This window comes from Bombyx mandarina, chromosome 25 (genome assembly GCF_030267445.1).
Source record: "Bombyx mandarina strain Sakado chromosome 25, ASM3026744v2".
NCBI classification, from domain to species: Eukaryota; Metazoa; Arthropoda; class Insecta; order Lepidoptera; family Bombycidae; genus Bombyx; species Bombyx mandarina.
Genome location: NC_143231.1, coordinates 9,315,916 through 9,336,930, shown reverse-complemented (window position 1 = coordinate 9,336,930; position 21,015 = coordinate 9,315,916). Strand labels below are relative to the sequence as shown.

The 21,015-nt window shown below is 36.0% G+C and overlaps 1 protein-coding gene across 1 annotated transcript in view; it reads left to right on the top strand.

Annotated features, from left to right (window-relative positions):
- The window catches only part of LOC114240739 (uncharacterized), a 106,799-nt gene that overhangs the window by 7,867 nt on the left and 77,917 nt on the right, over nucleotides 1–21,015 (top strand). Inside the window, exons 2-4 of the mRNA XM_089738516.1 lie at nucleotides 174–248; nucleotides 18,540–18,587; nucleotides 20,112–20,188. Coding sequence (XP_089594642.1) covers nucleotides 212–248; nucleotides 18,540–18,587; nucleotides 20,112–20,188 — 162 coding nt within the window. The 5' untranslated portion in view covers nucleotides 174–211. The remainder of the gene's footprint in view (nucleotides 1–173; nucleotides 249–18,539; nucleotides 18,588–20,111; nucleotides 20,189–21,015) is intronic.

Genomic DNA, 21,015 nt, shown 5'->3' with positions numbered 1-21,015 from the left:
GTAGTAAACCACTAATATATTTAAGTGGGTGCAGAAATTTTGTCATCGGTAATATTTTAATTTGGATTGGATGCTATTGGATTTTGATGGTAATGTTATCGAGAGTAACCTTCATGACGAACTATGGTGAAAAAAAAATGGAACTTAATCACATAACGTTTTTATTGTTTCAGATTTGCTTGAATACAGAATCAAAACAAAAAAACTCAGAATGTTTTCCTTATGCAGACGATACAAAGACGAGCACGGTACGTTTAAAGATTACCTATTAGTAATAACGTAGATGTTAATAATATTTATTGATAATTTAGTTATAACATTAAATAGTTAAATATAAAGTATAAATAAGTGTAAAAATGAAATAATTAAATAATAAAATAGTTCATAATATTTATTTCAAGAACAAGTCGTCGAGTGTTGGAAAATAGTACCTCCTCTAGAGACTGAGAAGCTTAGTGTCGTCTTTCTTATAAAGAAAAAAGACTAATGCCCGAAAAGCTCCTAAAGTGTTGGTACTCGACAAAACCTTTAGATAAAAGATTACCTAAATTCATTTTCAGAATACTTGATGTTAATTTATATAAGCTTCTATTCTATTCTATTCTATAGGAGCTTCCTGGATAAATGACATTTTGTCATGTTAATGTTTGAAATATGGATGTTTAATGAGTGAAGAGATGCGTGAGTCTGCAAAATATTCAACAAAAAAACTATAGCAGTAGCTATCATACAACACAAGATACTTTTACAACACAACACAAAATTTTATATTGGTGGTGGACTTTTTCTGAGTCCGCATGGGTAGGTACCACCACCCCACCTATTTCTGCCATGAAGCAGTAATGCGTTTCGGTTTGAAGGGTGAGGTAGCCGTTGTAATTATACTGAGACCTTAGAACTCATATCTCAAGGTGGGTGGCGCATTTACGTTGTAGATGTCTATGGGCTCCAGTAACCACTTAACATCAGGTGGGCTGTGAGCTCAACCACCCAATTAAACAATAAAAAAAATATGCCTGAAACATGTTTACGACATTTTCAAGTTAAGTTGGTATTTACGTATACAAGTTCAGATCAACGACATTCGGAGATCCTTTGTTGTATACCTCCACAAAACTAGTTACAAATGATTTATTTAAATATTACACATTTAAATAAGTTAAATACGCAAAAAAGCACTGAGGCTGCTTAGTCGCGAATATCATTGCTTCAATTTTCAGAATGGTAAAACTTCCAAAACCTTAAAAGCAAGTGCAGTGTTATGCTATTGTAATGAATTCATAACATAGGTACATTATATAGTACCACTGTTTAGGTATGTATGTATATGTTGGAGTTATGTGCTGAACTTGAATCGCGTGCAACTACATCTATTGTTAATTAGACGGCATCATTTATAATCTGCACATTACTAGACAATATATGGCATATAAATAGCACCTCACGAAAAAGTCTATGAGATCACCATATTTTCAAAAAGATTTCAATTCTTTGACGGCAGAAACGTGATCTTTTCAATATTAAATGACTTAATAAATAACGGAATAGTGTCAAATACTTTCAAAAAATAGATTTAAAGTATGACCTTTTAATTATGTTTAAATAATGATATGAAAGAGCTTATTAATGTTTTAAATATATATGGAGGAGAGAAATTAGGCGATTCCTAAAGGCCTGTGAAAACGTTGTTTTTTATTAGGGTTTCCTTAAACGCAGACACGTTAAACCTAGATTGCAGTGAAAACGTGCGTAAGCCTTCTGTTACCATGAAAATATTAAGTTTTTGAAACTTAATAAATGTATAAAATAAATACGTAAAATACCTTAAATATTTTCAGTTCACAATTCTTAAAAAAAAATTAAAATGTCAATGTCAATTTAAAATACATTTAATTTCAGACAAACAGAAAACTTTACGAATACGAATGAAAGTGTGAACTCTACGTTGCATTTATATTTTCAAGTAAGACAAGGTTTTTAATGAAATACAATTGTGTAGTTAAACTTCATTACACTAGACGTTCGCTAACATTTTATTCGCTTATCTATCTTATTATTCAAATATCGTTTAAAGCATTATCGTTGTAATATAAATTAGACGACGACTGAGCATTGCTCGGTTTTTTTTTTATATTTTATATGAAAACTAGCGACCCGCCCTCGCTTCGCTTCGGAAACATTAAAACACACATGAAAACAAAATAATTAAATTAAAAAAAATTAAAAAAAAGTAGCCTATGTTCATCAGGGACAATGTCGGCTTCTAATGGAAAAAGAATTTTTCAAATCGGTCCAGTAGTTTCGGAGCCTATTCGAAACAAACAAACAAACAAATCTTTCCTCTTTATAATATTAGTATAGAAAAGACACAAATAATATAAATAAACAATTCATTTCAATTATTCGCCAATAGATGTCGGGAAGAGTCAATCGATAGAGTTGTAAAATTGAAAACACGATTAAAACAACATTTTCTGAAAATCTAGATCGATTTATCGCCCCCGAAATCCCCTGTATACTAAATTTTATGAAAATCGTTGTAGCCGTTTCCGAGATTTAGATTATATATATATATATATATATATATATATATATTAATATACAAGAATTGCTCGTTTAAAGGTATAAGATATTTTTAATCTATATATTAATAACTATAATAATAACTGGGAACGAATCACGAACGGTCATCCGGCCTCAATTTAGGATTCCCTGGGTTATGTGTACCAGGGACTGATAAACATACTTAAACATATATACATATGTAAATAATAATAACCCAGACAAAGAGCAAACAAAGCTATTCACTACATTTTTTTTTATTGCTTTAATGGTTCGACAAGCTTACAGCCCACCTGGTGTTAAGTGGTTACTGGAGCCCATAGACATTTAGAACGTAAATGCGCCACCCACCTTGAGATATAAGTTCTAAGATCTCAGTATAGTTACAACGGCTGCCCCACCCTTCAAACCGAAACGCATTACTGCTTCACGGCAGAAATAGGCAGGCGGACTCACAAGAGGTCCTGCCACCAGTAAAAACAATAATGTTTGGCCAATGCGTGAATTGAACCTACGACCCTCGATACAGCAGTTAGGACCTCTGACTACTGCACCAGAGAGCCAGCCAAATTAACAGAACTATAAATTAACAGAGTTTCTCATTCCGAGGCTTGAATGATTTACATTATGGCGACTATTGTTAAGAGCGAAACGCCTAAGAAGAAGAAGCGAATAGAGTAAAGGGAAGAGAGTCGTCATGGCTTAAAAGATAAGACATCCGGTGCATTCGTGTTGAAGCGATGCACCGGTGTTCAAATCCCGCATGCGGGTACCAATTTTTCTAATGAAATACGTACTCAGCAAATGTTCACGATTGACTTCCACGGTGAAGGAATAACATCGTGTAATAAAAGTGATTTTTGCTTTGTCCATTGGGAGGGTTATGCCAGTAGTCACCACGCTTGGCAGGCGGGTTGGTGACCGCAGTACTATGTCCTTTCCTCAGGGCATGCTGCTGCCCATGTCCTGACTTGTTTGTATTTACAGACATAGCTTATTATGGATGGTTACACCGCCATCGGTCGGTCGCCAGGGCCTCGTCCGTTAGCTAGCAGGGTGCACCACGAGCAGGTGAGGTTGGCTATTGAGTAGCTGTGATGCCATTGCTACCCCTTACACCCCGAGCAGCGTTGGGCGTCCCCCTGCCCGTTGGACCGATGACTTGCGGCGATATGCTGGGAGAGATTGGATGCGGAAGGCGGAGGATCGTTCATTGTGGCGGACTATGGGAGAGGCCTACATCCAGCAGTGGATAGATACAGGCTGATGATGAATAAAAGTGAAACCCGCAAAATTATAATTTGCGTAATTACTGGTGGTAGGACCTGTTGTGAGTCCGCGCGGGTAGGTACCACCGCCCTTCCTATTTCTGCCGTGAAGCAGTAATGCGTTTCGGTTTGAAGGGTGGGGCAGCCGTTGTAACTATACTAGGACCTTACAACTTATATCTCAAGGTGGGTGGCGCATTTACGTTGTAGATGTCTATGGGTTCCAGTAACCACTTAACACCAGGTGGGCTGTGAGCTCGTCCAACCATCTAAGCAATAAAAATAAAAAAAGTAACAGTATACTTCCACTGCGAATAAAAAATATTCAAGCAAGCAAGTGCATAGAGTGCAAGCTGCCACGAGAGACTGAATGAGCTTTTTTACCCATTGATAACTCTGCAAGCTTTAGATTGCGGGTTTAGAAAAGTTTAGTTTTATAATTTTAGCTATATTTAGTGATTTCTTTGTCATTGTTCGGGTTTCCGTCGAGGCTTGTAGATCGTCGACTAATTTACATTCCTAAAAAAACGAATGTATTAAAATATCGTAAATCGTAATTAATTTTGGTTTATGTATTTTCTTTCTATTATTACTGCAATATTATAGTTTTATTAATATTTTGGCTTCGAGAATGCTTTCCTTACATCACAAAAAGAAAGTAATACCATGGTAAATATCAGTGAACAAGCCAATGATACAAATATTATGAAACAAACAAGATTAAAACCATTTTCAAATGGATTGTAATCAGTTGGAAAATTAATACAGCACTTATATCGGTTTTCTGGCATATTGTTTGAAAGAATTAAATGGAGAATATCGAATTAATTTTTATAAATTTTAAACGAGACATTTAAAGTTTGCGTATACAATTGATGATTTATTACTTGTCAACATTACCGAACCTTAGGATTTTCTTTGATGCCAGTTACGTTTGTAATTAAAATCTGCAATTTCTCGTAAAATTATATTAAGTGAAGATGTATATTCATATTTTTATTGCACATCTATATTTTTGGCAATAACATGAATTATTACATCGAAGCTTCACAGAAAATATTTATAGCAACTTGAATGAAATTCATTCAATATATGAAACGTCGCAATATGATAAACAGAATAGCTTGCGAGTTCCTCTCTCGGGACGTTGGAATCCTACCGTATAAGTGACTTGTACCACTCTCGTTTATAAGCTCTTCCAAAGGGGCCTGTTTAATGTGAGAGATTTTCGTGTCACTTCGGTATTTTGGAAGATTTTTTTTTATATCTATACAAACGAATATGCAACTGAGTGTCTCAAATTTGCGCCTAATGACAAAGGTTTTTGCTCCTTTTGTTGAGACATTTTAGTTAACCTCTTCAAGGACATTGCCACATAAAATGTGTACGTTTGATTTTTTTCTTAAATTATTTCTATATTTAACTCTATGCTAAATGACAAATTATTTCATTTAAAATTATATCCTCTACATTTGTGGATATTAAAAAAAATATCACATTTTCTGTATTTTTTATTTATTTATATTAAATTGTTTTCATATAAAACAAACAATTCGCAAAAAAGAGGAAATTATATTTATGTTTCTGGTACTTTAAAAAAATAGTTTCTGAAGAGGTTAATTTCGTTTTTGGGTCAGTTCGATATAATGCGTTACAGGCCGCCTATCCATTTATCTATCCACAATAACAACATCATTATCAACTAATTTCATCATCCCGGAAATTCGCAACTTTTTCGCCGATCCCGGACCTTCCAAGTAAAATGATCGTAAAACAGTAAGCTTGATTAAATTACAAAATACGCCGTCTCCCTCTAATTCTATGCTGGATGAGAAGTGAACATTTTTATATACTGAACGAAATTTTTATCTTTGTAATTCAATTACGTCTTTATCTATTTAAGTTATACATCTTCTCACGGCACTTACGTTAATCTCTCGACTAATGATCACGGTTGGAATTAGTCGAGTAAATTGAAGCACCTTCCGCTCTGTAAGGACACCTTCATATACTTGTTAATTGAATTAACCTGGCCACATCGGTAACTATAATAAATGGTAAATTGGAGTAGAGTACACTCTTAGTGAATTAAGCTAACAATTTCTGCTCGGGATCACTTTTAATGGCTAGAAACACTAATGTTGCATAAACTTAAATAACTCGTAGTACCATTTTAGTTATACTTAAATCTTTTCAAAGTGCTATCGTTATCGTAGCTCAGTTATAATAAGTATAAAATTTGATTACAATAATTATGTTATTGAAAAATCAGAGCATGGATTACCTGTAATCCTTATATTCTTATATCCTTCTGATCTTAAGCGTTTACTGAAGCCCATAAAAATGTCGACATCCATGAGACATGAAGTACAAGACTGATCGAAAAATCGCCAGCACATCATCATCTTTCATACCATATGAAATGACCAATTAGTTGTCAATCGTCTTCTTCTTATCCTACAATTAAGATTCACGACAATCATCATGCATATCGATATATTAATACATGAGCAAAAACTTTGTACCCTTTTTACGAAAATTGTGCAGACGGAGGTGCATGAAATTGCCCACACTTATAGAGAATAAAGAGAAGGAGTGCACAATGCAATTTTTTTTTAAATCATGCATAAAAGATATATTAAATCAATAAATAAAAAAACATTACACACACTACCATGTATTTAACACACACACGCATGCATATTGCATACATACTATTTGTTTAATGTCAAACTTTTCTTATTGCATAAAGTCGATTACGGTCAAATTGAAAATAGATTAAATATTGTTTGTGTTTGTTAATATTTGTTTAAAGTGTAATCCTGGTGAAATCTGTGATTATAGAAGTATAATAAATAGTCTTTGATAATAAAACCATAATAATGTTCAAACTAATTGAAATTATAAATAATTATAGTCGAATTTCGACTACTACGGGTCCACTAGTCATGTTAAATGAAGCAGTCGTGTATTGAGATATAAGAAAAACGACGGATGAATTTAATTCAGCGCGGAGAGGGACTGCTTAATCTAAAGGGATCTAAGTTTAGGCATAGTAAAAAGGGAATTAGGTGTCGGCACTGGAGTGAGCGAGAGGGCGTATACGGCCATTCATAAAACCGAACCCGATCGATATAAAAGCTCTCACCTAACGAGCTATGTACGTCGAATGCAATTACATTTACGAATCCGCTTTGCATTGCTCCGTTTTAGTAAAAGAATGTTGTTACTGTAACAAAATACTCTATTTGTTCTAGTTCGGTACTTCAATTATGTCATCTCTATATCGTTTTGTTTATCCGTCGCGTAGGGATGGGCGTACGAAAGACAACGAGGTAATTTTTTGATAATACTACGTTTATTTTTTATAGCGACCCGCCCTCGCTTCGCTTCGGAAACATTAAAACACACATGAAACCAAAAAAAAAAAAAAATTTAAAAAAAGTAGCCCATGTTCATCAGGGACAATGTTGGCTTCTAATCGAAACATAATTTTTCAAATCGGTCCAGTAGTTTCGGAGCCTATTCGAAACAAACAAACAAACAAATCTTTCCTCTTTATAATATTATTTATTTTTTATTAATCTTATTGTTTAGAGAAAAAAAGCAGGTACTAACTCCAATCGATAGAGCGAGCTTTTTCATATCTTTATATTGAATATGGTCTTTAAAATGAAAGGAGGACCATGAAAGGCTTTGTAATTAATGTAACCTTGATAAATACAAAAGTTTCATAGATTGATCACTTGCATACTTTAATTGTCTGAATTTTTAATAACTGTATAGTTTTGCGTAGCTATGGATAACTTTGAATTTTTTTATGTGTATACAAATTCCAGGTATATCTAGTATTAAGTGGTTACTGAGGCCGCTACTCACTACATGAATATCTCACCCAGATTTACGATTTTTTTTTAAGCTTAGTGCTTAGATAGGTGGACGAGCTCATAGCCCACCTAATATTAAGTGGTTACTGGAGCCCATAGACATCTACGGCGTAAATGCGCCACCCACCTTGAGACATAAGTTCTAAAAGGTCTCAAGTACAGTTACAACGGCTGCCCCACCTTTCAAACCGAAACGCATTACTACTTTACGGCAGAAATAGGCAGGGTGGTGGTACCTACCCGCGTGGACGCACGCGGTGAAGGAATAACATTGTGTAATAAAAATGAAACCGGCAAAATTATAATTTGTGTAATTACTGATGGTAGGGCCTCTTGTGGATCCGCACGGCTAGGTCCCACCACCCTGCTTATTTCTGCCGTGAAGCAGCAATGCACTTCGGTTTGAAGGGTGGGACAGCCGTTGTAACTATACTGAGACCTTAGAACTCATATCTCAAGGTGAGTGGCGGCATTTACGTTTTAGTTGTCTATGGGCTCCGGTAGCCACTTTACATCAGATGGGCTATGAGCTCGTCCATCCATATATGCCATAAAAAAGTCAATATTTTTATTAATAGCTTCAATTGAATAGGTATCCTATGTTTATTACTTTTCATATGGTTTTCAAATTTGTTGTTTGTATTCAATTCATTTCGTATTTAATTAGAACGAATATCTCGCGGTAGGATAAATTTAATTTAATGTTTAAATTATTTTCTCACTAAGCTAAATCCTCAGTTGAATTGAGATAGTTTATCCAATTATACACACACAACTTCAGATTCTACTTATTGTCGGGGACCACGCCGGGCAATGCACTCAATTTTGTAAACAACTCAGATTCAGCTAAGCGTTGTATTCCATCCAATCTGAGACTGCAATCAACTGGGTACATTGGCGCTAAAGTAGGGTTGACTTAATCTAGGATCGCGAAGACAAAATACTCTTAAACCACTCATTCAATGAATGGCTCCCGGTGGTTTATTTAAGCAGGAATTGTGTGTACTCGCTTAACGTATAGATTTAGTGAGAAATTATTTTCCTTCGGGAAAACTCGGATCTTTATCGGAATACGATGACACCCGAACTGTCAACGAATGATCGTATTAAATGAGTGACATTTTAACATCCATTAAGCCTATGATAAGGACATACTTCAGTGGTTATGGAACACTTCATGTTATGGAACTTATTGTTTAGTGTCAAATGTCAAAATGAATAGTATCATTGTACTGAAGCTATTTGAGAGAGCACGATAAATACGAACCTTTCCGAAAAATTTCCAAGGAAAATCTTTTCTCACTATATCTAGTCTTTAAATAGTATTACTCTGTGGCCAGTCCAAATTAAATGTGACGTCAGTACACGTGACTGATAGCTTCGTGAGAAATCCATTGCGTTTTATTATTTTTATTTTCATTACAGTTTGCCATTTAGAGTATTAACATATATGAGGTAAAAGACAATGCAACGTGTTTTGGATTTTAAAATAAAAACCAAGTTAAAAAAATTTAATTCGCATAGATCTATTCGAAATATATAATCTTTTGAAAACAATTTCAAATTATATTTAAAGCTTTAATTGACTGGAATTGTGAGGATAGTTGTACTACAAATGAGTAATAAAAATAGCACTCAAGCTTCCAAGAAAATAAACCACTATCTATATATTAATACGTGAAGCAAAAACGTTGTATCCCTTTTTACGTAAATTGCGCGGACAGAGGAGTATGAAATTTTGCACACTTATAGAGAATATAGAGAAGAAGTGCACAATGCTAATTTTTTTTTTAATAATGCATAATAGATACATTAAATCAATAAAGAAAACATTACACACACTACATACCATGTATTTGACGCACACACGCATGCATACTATTTACTGTCAAACTCTTATTCTTGACGTTTGTGGTCAAGTGGCCTTGCCGAAATTTGTGATTATAGAAGTATAAAATACAATCATAATAGTGTACAAACTTACAATTCCAGTTAATTATAGTCGAATTTCGACTACTGCGGGACCTCTAGTATTTTGAATTACAAAAAGGCCATATCACAAAGTACATTAATCATTTTAAACCATAGTTCTAACGTAATTAAGAAATTTAAAAAATTCAGTCAAGAAAATGGAGATTGCTTCACACCCATATAATGCACGCATTTAAAAATAACGTGAACAGTATTCCCTAGGGGCGCACACTTGTCAGACTGTTAGCAGTGTATTGACATCGTTAATAACACGGGTGATGATGCCATTAAACTCTCTGCCATTTTATCAGCTATAAAAATAAGGCTTTAATATTCTTGTTGTTTCGTTAACGAAATTTGATTATGTTTTAAAACTCTAGACGTATTTTTTTTAACGCTGGGGAATCCATTTACGGATACCCGGTCAAGGGGGGTAACAGACCAGGTTATGTTGGACTCCGGCGCCGCGGCGCCTTTAGGGAAGAAAGGGAGAAGAGGAAGACCGGGGTCCTCCTATTCTTCCAATTTTTGCGGGGAGATTACGCCTTGAGGAAGGCGCGCGAGGCACTGCACGGCGTCAGCCACGCAAGAGTTACCCCGCCAAACCGACTATCGACTAAACCCCATCGAGCCCCACCACCCCGACTCCACGAAACCCACCCAAACAACGAAAACTTGTGTTGTTAACTGATGCGATTGCACAGAATCTCTTTATAGAAAAAATTGGACTTCGGGCAGTATTTGGTGAAGTAGCCTAATGATTGAAGAATAAAAATGTTTTATTGAATTAAATCATTCTCTTAAAAATAGTAAAACTGTTTTTGACACTATTGTCCTATCAATAGTAGTTGGAACAATGATCGTTTTTGTTTCATTGAACGTCGGAAAATGTCTGGTAAGATTTCCGAGTCAGCGACAAGGCTAATTATAAGTATGACGGAATAAAAGGTAAACAGTGAATTAGTAGCTCTGTGGGCCTGAGATAGCGGCAAAACTCGGCGATTGCCTCTTTACCGAGCCTTTTGTCATGGAAATGAAATTCTCTTAAAGATTGCCATTTCAGGGGCTCCGCTGCTTTATACAAAAGCTTTTAAAGGTCTGTTTTGTGAAAAATATAATATTAAAATCCTACGGTTGGCTTGTAAATAATGCACTTATGAATAAGAAATTTTATGGAGTGTTATCGAGTAACACTTCCGGCGTCACATAATAAATTATTTACAAACTGAAGGTTACAGTTAAGGTACATCCTGATGATTAGGCAATATGTAGAACTTATTGACTTATAATATAATTAGTAATTTCAAAATCAAGTAAATAGTTGATTCATATTTCTTTATACTTATAATATTTTATTGGCGCCTTCCGCTTGACAGCTTCCGGTGCAATAAACCTTTAATGTTATTTATGTTAACTAATTCGATATTATTAAATAATAATTGTACGTAAATAATAATCAACAGAATAATTAAGATAAACAATGTTTAATATTACCTGTTAAGTTTGTATTAAAATAGGTCAAGATGATTGTATAAATACCGGCGGTTAGCATATTTCTGTTGCATTCGTATTCTATCCGTCGCGGCGTCGTAACGTATATTAAAGAGAATATACTATTTCGTGGAGGTAAAGTGTCTCAATTGCCGCCGCCACCCTGATGATCCAGTAACATAAGTTATTATGACTTTAAACATGAGTAAATGACTCTCCGGGTGGTGACTGTTCATTGCTGCTTATGAACAGTTCTATAAATCGCTGCGTATCACTTAGGTCGCTTTTAAAGCCTCGTTAGAAGAAGAGCACATCATGGCGCTCGGCGGTAGCACTAACCGGTTCTTCCGATCCACTATTGAAAAAGACTACTGTCGTGGCGTGCAACCTCTTTGACAGGACATAAGACCTACAACGACTAGACATAGACACAGACTAAAACAGACACTTGACAAGAATTCAAAAATAAAGAGAGAAATGGAACGAGGGCGTACGTGACTAGCAGCAGGCAGTAAATTTTTTGACTTCCTAAAAGACGGACACAAACGAGACGACAAGGAATGAATTGACCGTTCTCATCTTAATATATATAAATCACGTGTCACGTTGTTTGTCCGCGATGGGCACCTAAACTACTTAACCGATTTTAAATTGAATTTGCACACCGTGTGCAGTTTGATCCAACTTGAAAGATAAGATGGTTTTTATTTTGATTAATGGTCGCAATATTTATTAATTAACAATAAAATGATTTCTTAAGTTGATTTTTGTTGTTAATTGTCAGTTTCATAAGTCTAAAACAGATGGCGCCTTAAATCAGTTTTTATGACAGTTTTCTAACATTAATATCTCATAGATGGCGCTGTGTTAAAAATACCAAAGTTTCACATAAGCTACAATTTAATGGCATAAACACCACGTGTTGCTGAGGCTAAAGTATAAGTGAAATTTATTTCGTAGTAAACGCAGTACAGTGAAATCCAATTGTTCTTACTTTGTCAATTTTTGGTATTAACATAGCCGGCCGCGTGTTATTTAGAAACAAAAACCTTAGCCACAGCAACGTGTGGGCGGGTCTGCTAGTATGTATATAAAATAGACGACAAAAAAACGAACCGACCACTCAAGTGATACTATTATTATTATAAAATTTTAAACAATGGAAGGAAAATAACATTAAAATAATCTTCTATTCCTTGTTTTAAGTCCAGTAAATAAATTGAAATTCCAAAAATTTACTCTTGAAACTATATAGTTTTTTTTTTAAATGTGTTATGATGATCGAAAATCCTAATTTCCTATTCGATTAGCATTAAAAAAAACGTTATTTATCCCTTACATGGTATATAGCATCGTTATTTTTTTTTTCTCTCACGAAAATCTCCAATCGGATTACACAAGTCGGAAAGTTTCCAGCCTTCAGTTCTCGTCGTAAACAAGATAATTCTGAGATCAATTCGAAACCGGAGGCCACAAATCACGGGGAGTACCTCATAGATATTTATCACATGGCTTTTATCTGTGACCTCGTACGGGCTTACTGTCAATGATAAAACCGCGTGGATTTGAGATTCTGCCACACACACAACAGGAGTGTTGAAATGGCCTTCGGGCAGTATTTCGATAATGAAGACACGTTTCTTATAGATATTAAATTAAAATTATATAATATATAATAACATTTTTTTTTTGTTTAATGTATAAGTTAAATTAAAAAAGCCCTGAGTTTCTTGATGAGTTTTCTCAGTGGAGAAACTGAAATTCGAACCGATTATAAAGTCATTAAGAACCATTTTAAAGTCCACTAGGATAAGATTTGATTTGTCCTTTTTTTCCTACCGCTGGTAGCCTAAGGGGTTGTTCAAGCTACACACCGACGGTTAGGTGACTTTACGGCCTCAACTTGAGGGAGTTTACAAGTCCTAGCAAGAGCAGTACTTCACAGAATCTACCACCGGATCGGAAGAGCGACCCACCGAGAAGTTCCGGCGAGAAACTCAGTAGGTTTTGTTTATGGGAGATTCGACTGATAGACGAAGGAATATATGATTTATAATCGATCAATAATAATTGCATCATATTTGGTTTTGGTCTAGATGAATCGCGTGAATAGCGTAAAACGTGTTCGCGACCATTTCCCCTTAGGTATCTACATACCTAAGGGGAAATGGTCGCGAACACGTTCCTACGAACATAGCTGTGATATAAAAACAAACACGCATGACCGAGTGGAAAGACAAAATGAAATAAGTTGAGAATATTATTATTATTATTTATAAGACATGAAACACACTTAACTTTAAAAAAAGTTATCGTTTAAAACACCGCAATTGCTAAAAAATAACAGGTACGCAAAAATATATCTAACGAACAATAGAAAAGGTTGGATTTTCTTCAAAAACCGTTCGGATATCGGATATCCATTATAAGTGTAGAATGGCTCCTTGTATTTTTAATCGTTCAATGCCACTCAAAACGATTTCATTCTGACGTGTTTGAAGTGTAACTCAATCAATTCTTTAATAATTATTGATCGTAAGCGTTGTGGAATCTCGATTCATTGTAGAAAACTTTAGGTATTAATAAGGAATATAATATACATCTAATAGAAGATCAGAGAAAACGCATCGAGCAATCACCCCAAAAATTATATTTGGCGACAACAATTTTTCATGGGCCATGAGCTGTATCTATTCACTGGTATCCCTTCCTCGAGCCCCGCCCGATACTCACTGTGGGTAAGATAGGAGGGACGGCTCCCGTCATCACTGCAATCAGACGCTAATAAACGACAATGCAATGCCCTTATAGATTATTTTTTTGAACTAAAAGAAAATGGCCACACTTTCATCTCTATTGAAAAACGTCAAAAGCTAAGTTATGATATCTAAGCGCTCCAGTGACCGAGTAACAAATTGGGCTGTGAGCTAGTTCAGGAGTTCAGCTAGTTCAAAAGATACAGGTATGTTAGCTAGTGGTAATTCCGTGGTCTGCATCCTGATCTATTGTTCTTTCTTTAACTAATTTCTAAGTGTCTGAAGTACTGGTAACGAGGCTACTATAAACCCGTTCTTCCTCCTTGGATGTGACAGCAGTTGTGAGTATGACTACCAGTGAGTCACCGACTGGTATATCACTGGTCAGAAGTTGTAAATTGGAAGCAATCAATGAACAACAGAATACTCGTATATACCTAAAAAAAAAATAATAAAATCACGCTTACAAATTGGTGACAAATTAATAGAAAACAACAAAGAATTACAAGAACATCGCGATCATAATATTGAAATCAAGACGCAGCAGATTTATAAGCAAAATTATGACAGAGGGTTGGGACAGTCAAATTTACAACAAAAAAAATGATGCTACATTTCACTGCGATAATAAAACAAAACACCACGCGATCATAAAAATCTTTCTAATCGTGAAATTAAACCGATTCGACTATGAGAACTACGGTCCCCCATCTTTCCTTTTATTCCGATTCTGGGTAAATATATATTAGCATAAAACCAATATCGAGATTCGAGTCGTTTCTGCGACACCTGCTCTGCAATTTTATAAAAATACCTACCCCGCTCCGTCTGCCAGATTTACCGGCGCTGCCTTCAGAATATTATGAATTAACGCTTAGATTTTAAAATTACTTTTTATTTTCTAAAGTGACCGCTTCATAGCTGCAGGGCCCTGAAACTGCGATACTTTAAGACAAATCGTTTTGTATGAAAACTACCGATATCTTGCAGCGGATGCCCCTAAACTTATATGTTGTTAAAGTTCAGACATTTAATTATTCTGTAAACTAAACACAGAAAATAAAAAAATAATAAATCTACAAGTCTGTATTTGTTATAGACAATTTTATCAATTAGTGGTTTCTGAAAATTCAAAAAATCCTTCATTAAAAATAAAATATAGGATAGGTAATATATTTCTGCCATCTACAGGAGCAATGAGAAACTAATCGAAGCGAAGCCATGTAGTGGCCGACGCCCGTAAACATAAACAGCTCAAGCACTCAACAAAATGCTTGAGTTGCTTATCTATAACTAATTTATGTGTATTATCTATGCATAGCTGCAATGAGCTAGCTGCATGTATGTACTAATTCTCCACAGTTTCCTATTAATATCATTACAATTAAAGTAATTTAATTATTATTTTAACTTAGAAAAAAGTACTAAGAATATTTTGTATTTTCCTAAATGAATTCCCATCTATAAGTTAACGTGTTACAGGTCTTATGAAGAAAACGATTTTACAGACGCATAATGTTAGTATTTTATAAATATAAGCAATCTATTCCTTTAATAAATAAGGGTAGAACAAACTCCATATCGAGTATAATCACTAATTTAAAAATAAGTGAACACGAAACGGGAAAATACCAAACAACGTCATGCGAAGTGATAAACAGCCACATTGATTTTGTCTGGTTTGTATACACGGTATATACTAATACACGGTGACTTCTCGCCGGGTCATTGCAGTTTAGAAGCCTGAGGTTTTTAGTTTGGGTAACTACATATTCATAACACAACGAACTATCAAAATTTTACTGATTGTGTTGTTATTTTCATGTCCATAAACAGTGTTATTATTTGTGATACACGGTGAGCTCTCGCCGGGTCTTCGCAGTTTAGAAGCCTGAGGTTTTTAGTTTGAGTAACTAATTATTCATAACACAACGAACTATCAAAATTTTACTGATTGTGTTGTTATTTTCATGTCCATAAACAGTGTTATTATTTGTGATACACGGTGAGCTCTCGCCGGGTCTTCCCAGTTTAGAAGCCTGAGGTTTTTAGTTTGAGTAACTGATTATTCATAACACAACGAACTATCAAAATTTTACTGATTGTGTTGTTATTTTCATGTCCATAAACAGTGTTATTATTTGTGATACACGGTGAGCTCTCGCCGGGTCTTCGCAGTTTAGAAGCCTGAGGTTTTTAGTTTGAGTAACTAATTATTCATAACACAACGAACTATCAAAATTTTACTGATTGTGTTGTTATTTTCATGTCCATAAACAGTGTTATTATTTGTGATACACGGTGAGCTCTCGCCGGGTCTTCGCAGTTTAGAAGCCTGAGGTTTTTAGTTTGAGTAACTAATTATTCATAACACAACGAACTATCAAAATTTTACTGATTGTGTTGTTATTTTCATGTACATAAACAGTGTTATTATTTGCCAGATGCCCGCTGGTAGGCAGCGGCTTAGTTAGCGGTAGGCAGCGGCTTGGCTCTGCCCCTGGCATTGCTGAAGTCCATGGGCGACAGTAACCACTCACCATCAGGTGGGCCGTATTCTCGTCTGCCTACAAGGGCAATAAAAAAAACGAATTTTCACCTTAAACGAGTTCCCGGATATTATATCTTTTTATTTATAATAATTAATAAAAGATACGGGTAACTACTGATGTTTGCACAGCTTTAGCTGAATGCTTTACTTTTTATAAATAAAAATAGCCTCCAAATCACTTATACTACACGTGACGTATAAAAAATGAAACGAAAAAATTACCCGTAATCCGTTTGAGGAAATCGGGTAATACAAAGTAATAAAATCCACGTGTTATAAGATAAACGACCTAAAGATTAGGCTTTCTTTTCATCGCGATGAAGGTCATTGAAATTTCACTGGGAATGTCGGAAAATTCGAATCAGCGACTCTAAACGATTTAATTGCATTTTTGTGCCTGATGAGATCTCTTATTATTTCTGAATGGAATTAGTCGGTTGTTACTCATTAATGAAGAAATGTAAAAGGATTTTTTTTAACAAAATGTGACGTTGTGTTTTTGTTTTGTGAAGGTTTTTATTGGTTTAATAGTAAGTTCAGCAAAGTGTTAATAATATTAACTACTGATATGTAGTTATATTGGCTCAAAAAATAATAAATAATTTAACCGCATTAATTAACGATGGTTTGAATGTTTAAAAAATATGTTAGTTTGTGAGCCAAACTCATGTCGCTATTAAACGAACTCTTGGTCAGTGCATGTTTAGTACATTGAGTCCTTTTCTTTTTATAAAGTCTGCTACTAATTTTAATATTTTTTATACGATGTGACGCTTTTACGTGGTACAACTGGAGTCCGAATAGGCACTTAAATCTCGATTATTTGAACGGAATAATGCATTCCGATTCTAAGGGAAGGGCAGTATTATATAATACAATTGACCTTCAATTTCATATCTCAAGATGAAGCGTGGTATTTATTCACTTTGAGCTATATTTTGTCTTTCGAAACCACCTACAACCAGTGCATCATCATCAACAGCCCACAGACGTCCACTGCTGGACATAGGCCTCTCCCAATCCACACCACTGAGCACGGTCTGCGGCTCTCCTCATCCACTCCTTGCCGGCCACCGTGCGGAGGTCATCGCACCACCTAGCCAAGGGGCGTCCCACGTTACGTCTTCCGCTGCGCGGTCTCCACTCGAGGACCCGTCTGCTCCAGCGATCGTCAGTCCTACGGCATATATGGCCAGCCCACTGCCACTTCAGCTTGCTGACTCTTTGAGCTATGTCGATGACTTTAGTTCTCTGTCGAATAATCTCATTCCGGATTTTATCCTTCAGAGAAACTCCGAGCATGGCTCTTTCCATGGCTCGCTGAGCGACTTTGAGCTGACGGACCAACCGTACTGTGAGTGTCCACGTTTCGGCTCCGTAAGTCATTACCGGTAAGACGCACTGGTTAAAAACTTTCGTTTTCAGGCACTGTGGGATGTGCGATGAAACCAGTGCGCCATGACCTTATTAACCCCATAGCTTACCCAAAAAATGTTTCTTACTAAAACGGTTTACGTTCAAAACAAAGCCTAATCCCCCAAAGTGTGTGAGTTCTGCAGGGATAATTAAACGTTTATTATTATTATTATTTTATTGCTTAGATGGGTGGACGAGCTCACGAACCATCTAGTGTTAATTGGTTACCGGAGCCCACAGACCTCTAAAACGTAAATACCGCCACCCACCTTGAGACATGATTTGTAGTATCTCAGTTTTACAGGGTTGCCCCAGCCTTTAACGCGAAACGATCACTGCTTCAGGGCAGAAATAGGCGAGGTGGTGGTACCTACCCGGGCGGACTCAAAAGAGGTCCTACCATCAGTAATTAATACACATTGTAGGGACACGTAAGCGCTTGCGCATGCAATTATTGCATTACGCTGCACCAGCTGCCCGGCGCCGGTCTTTATGTAAACACATGTACAATCTTACGGAATAAACGCTGCCTTTCATTACTGTGTATTAGTTCTTTATTATTGACGTCACAATCGGTAACAACATCTACAGAAGTGACCCAAAACACATTATATTATATTACATTATATTGTTTCAGAGCATGGCGCTACGCAAATCAAAGGAGGATATATGCTCCGGTACAAACGTGAGTATCGATAAAGCATTACGTCTCGGCCGTCCGTTTTACTGCCACCGAAGCCCTCGTATCAGGTTCCTAATAAAAATATCGGCACTCCATCATACAAGAACTATGGAGGCAATAATAAACGAGCACGGGAGCCGTAAAAAGGGGTTCGCTTTTGGGTTAATGTCGGTCAGAGAGTCAGAGCCGAACTACGTTGTACGAAACAGTATTTTGTATTAAAAAATCTGTCTGCCTTTTGATTAGACGATTAGCGACCCAGCGGTGACACCAACTTACCTATTTCTGTCGGCAAAACGGTTATCAGCACCGGTTTTATGTGTAGGAAAAACTATTGAACAATGCAATTGAAGTTTTGACGTTGTCTTGGTCGGGCCATACTGGTTACGTATAAAATTACGTAACGTTTTCGGTATTACGTTTCTCTATACCTAAGTAATCATTTCGCCAATCCAATCTGCCCAATGAGTATCAAAGTTAATACAGACGAGTACATAATTTCGGGACGCAGACGCGTTTTACGGTTTTATCGTGGCTTTAGTAGACACAGGATGGGTTGGTGTTAGCTTAATGAAAATGAATATTACCCACACACTGAGAGGAATTTGTTTGAATTTTTCAACGGCATCTTTGAGCTATGTCGTGTTTTGCCAACTAGCCTGGCGTATTTGTTTTCTGTTAAATAAACACATTTGTTTCACGAATACCTAGTTAATTAGCCCAATTAATTTGCTAATAAAATCTAAGGAAACAATGGAAAAATTTTTTTTTTGGGTTAGGTAGGTAGATAAGGTTCAAAGAATTGCAATGGTAAAGTGGCCAACCCACGCTTCAAGCAAAACGTACGATGGTGCTACTTACCAATGTAGGAATACAACAATTCCCATTAGTATCCAGAGTTGGATAGAAAAAACGGTACCACGGGTGGTCGAAAATTTTATCTTCTTCTTCCTAGTCAGATACTCTTGGCAGAAAAGCGGTGGCTGTCAATGCACAGGGTTACGTCTCGTTGTCACCGCTTGCTTTCAAGGCAGCCTCACGTCAAGCGATGCTCCTCCATTGGAGGCGGCTGTTAGCATTGCGAGCACATTGCACTGCGGTGGCTTTCGTAGTGCGGGTGATGAGGTCAATCCACCGCAAGGCAGCGGCTTGGCACTGTCCCTGGCATTGCTGAAGTCCATAGGCGACGGTAACCACTCACCATCAGGTGGACCGTATGCTCATCTGCCTACAAGGGCAATAAAAAAAAATTAAAGCATAAAGAAATCAAATTTCTTAAAAATCGATTTTCATCAACCGAACCTTCTTAAAATGCTGCAATTTAGCGTAGTCAGGATAGTTAGAGCATTTTTCTACTTATACAAAGTTTGCTAGTGAATTTGAAATTCGATATAATCATCAATCAATTATCAGCAATCCCTGTGGCACAACAAAACTACTGTCTTGGTTACTATCACATAAGATCTATTTTATTATGAGATAAATTATTATTAATTACGCTGCTAATGAAATGTGGCTTCTCAACAGGGAAATACAATCTTTGGAGCTCATGGTCAGAAGAATGGGTGGTGCTTTACGATGATTCAACAATGGCGTGGTTTAAGGTAAGTTTCGCTGATAAATAAAAATTAAGTATAGTAAAAATTACAAAATTTCTATTTTAAGAGTTCTACAGGAATACTACCTCTGACATGACTCGTCTTCTCGCAATAAAACTGTATAATCTCAAAACTTACTAATTTTACAGGAGAGTGTTTTAAAGGTTTAACATGTAATCTTTTTAATATTAATCATTTTTTATTTTTTACCAGTTACATTTTCTGTCGTTTAAAGTAAAATAAAATTATGTATTAACTAGCGACCCGCCCTCGCTTCGCTTCGGAAACATTAAAACACACATGAAACAAAAAAAATAAAATAAATTTTTTTTTAAAAAAAGTAGCCTATGTTCATCAGGTACAATGTCGGCTTCTAATGCAAAAAGAATTTTTCAAATCGGTCCAGTAGTTTCGGAGCCTATTCGAAACAAACAAACAAATCTTTCCTCTTTATAATATTAAATAATATCCTCTTTATAATATTAGTATAGATATAGATTTTGTTAATAGTAGTCAAAACATAGGTTAACTAAAAAAGAAAAAACTAAACTACGCTCTTTTGACAGTATTTATGAGAAAAATACTGGTGATACCAAATGTCCTTCTTCAAACGAGGCTTGTGGAGAGTATTAAGCGGTCGGCAGCGGCTTGGCTCTGCCCCTGGCATTGCTAAAGTTCACGGGCGACGGTAACCACTCACCATCAGGTGGGCCGTATGCTTGTCTGCCTACATCGAGTCTCCAGTCGATATGCAGTATTTATCGCCGGGTACTGTACACGACTAGCTTTCTGTCTACAGTTTCGCTCACGTGGGCTACATTTTAAATTGCGGG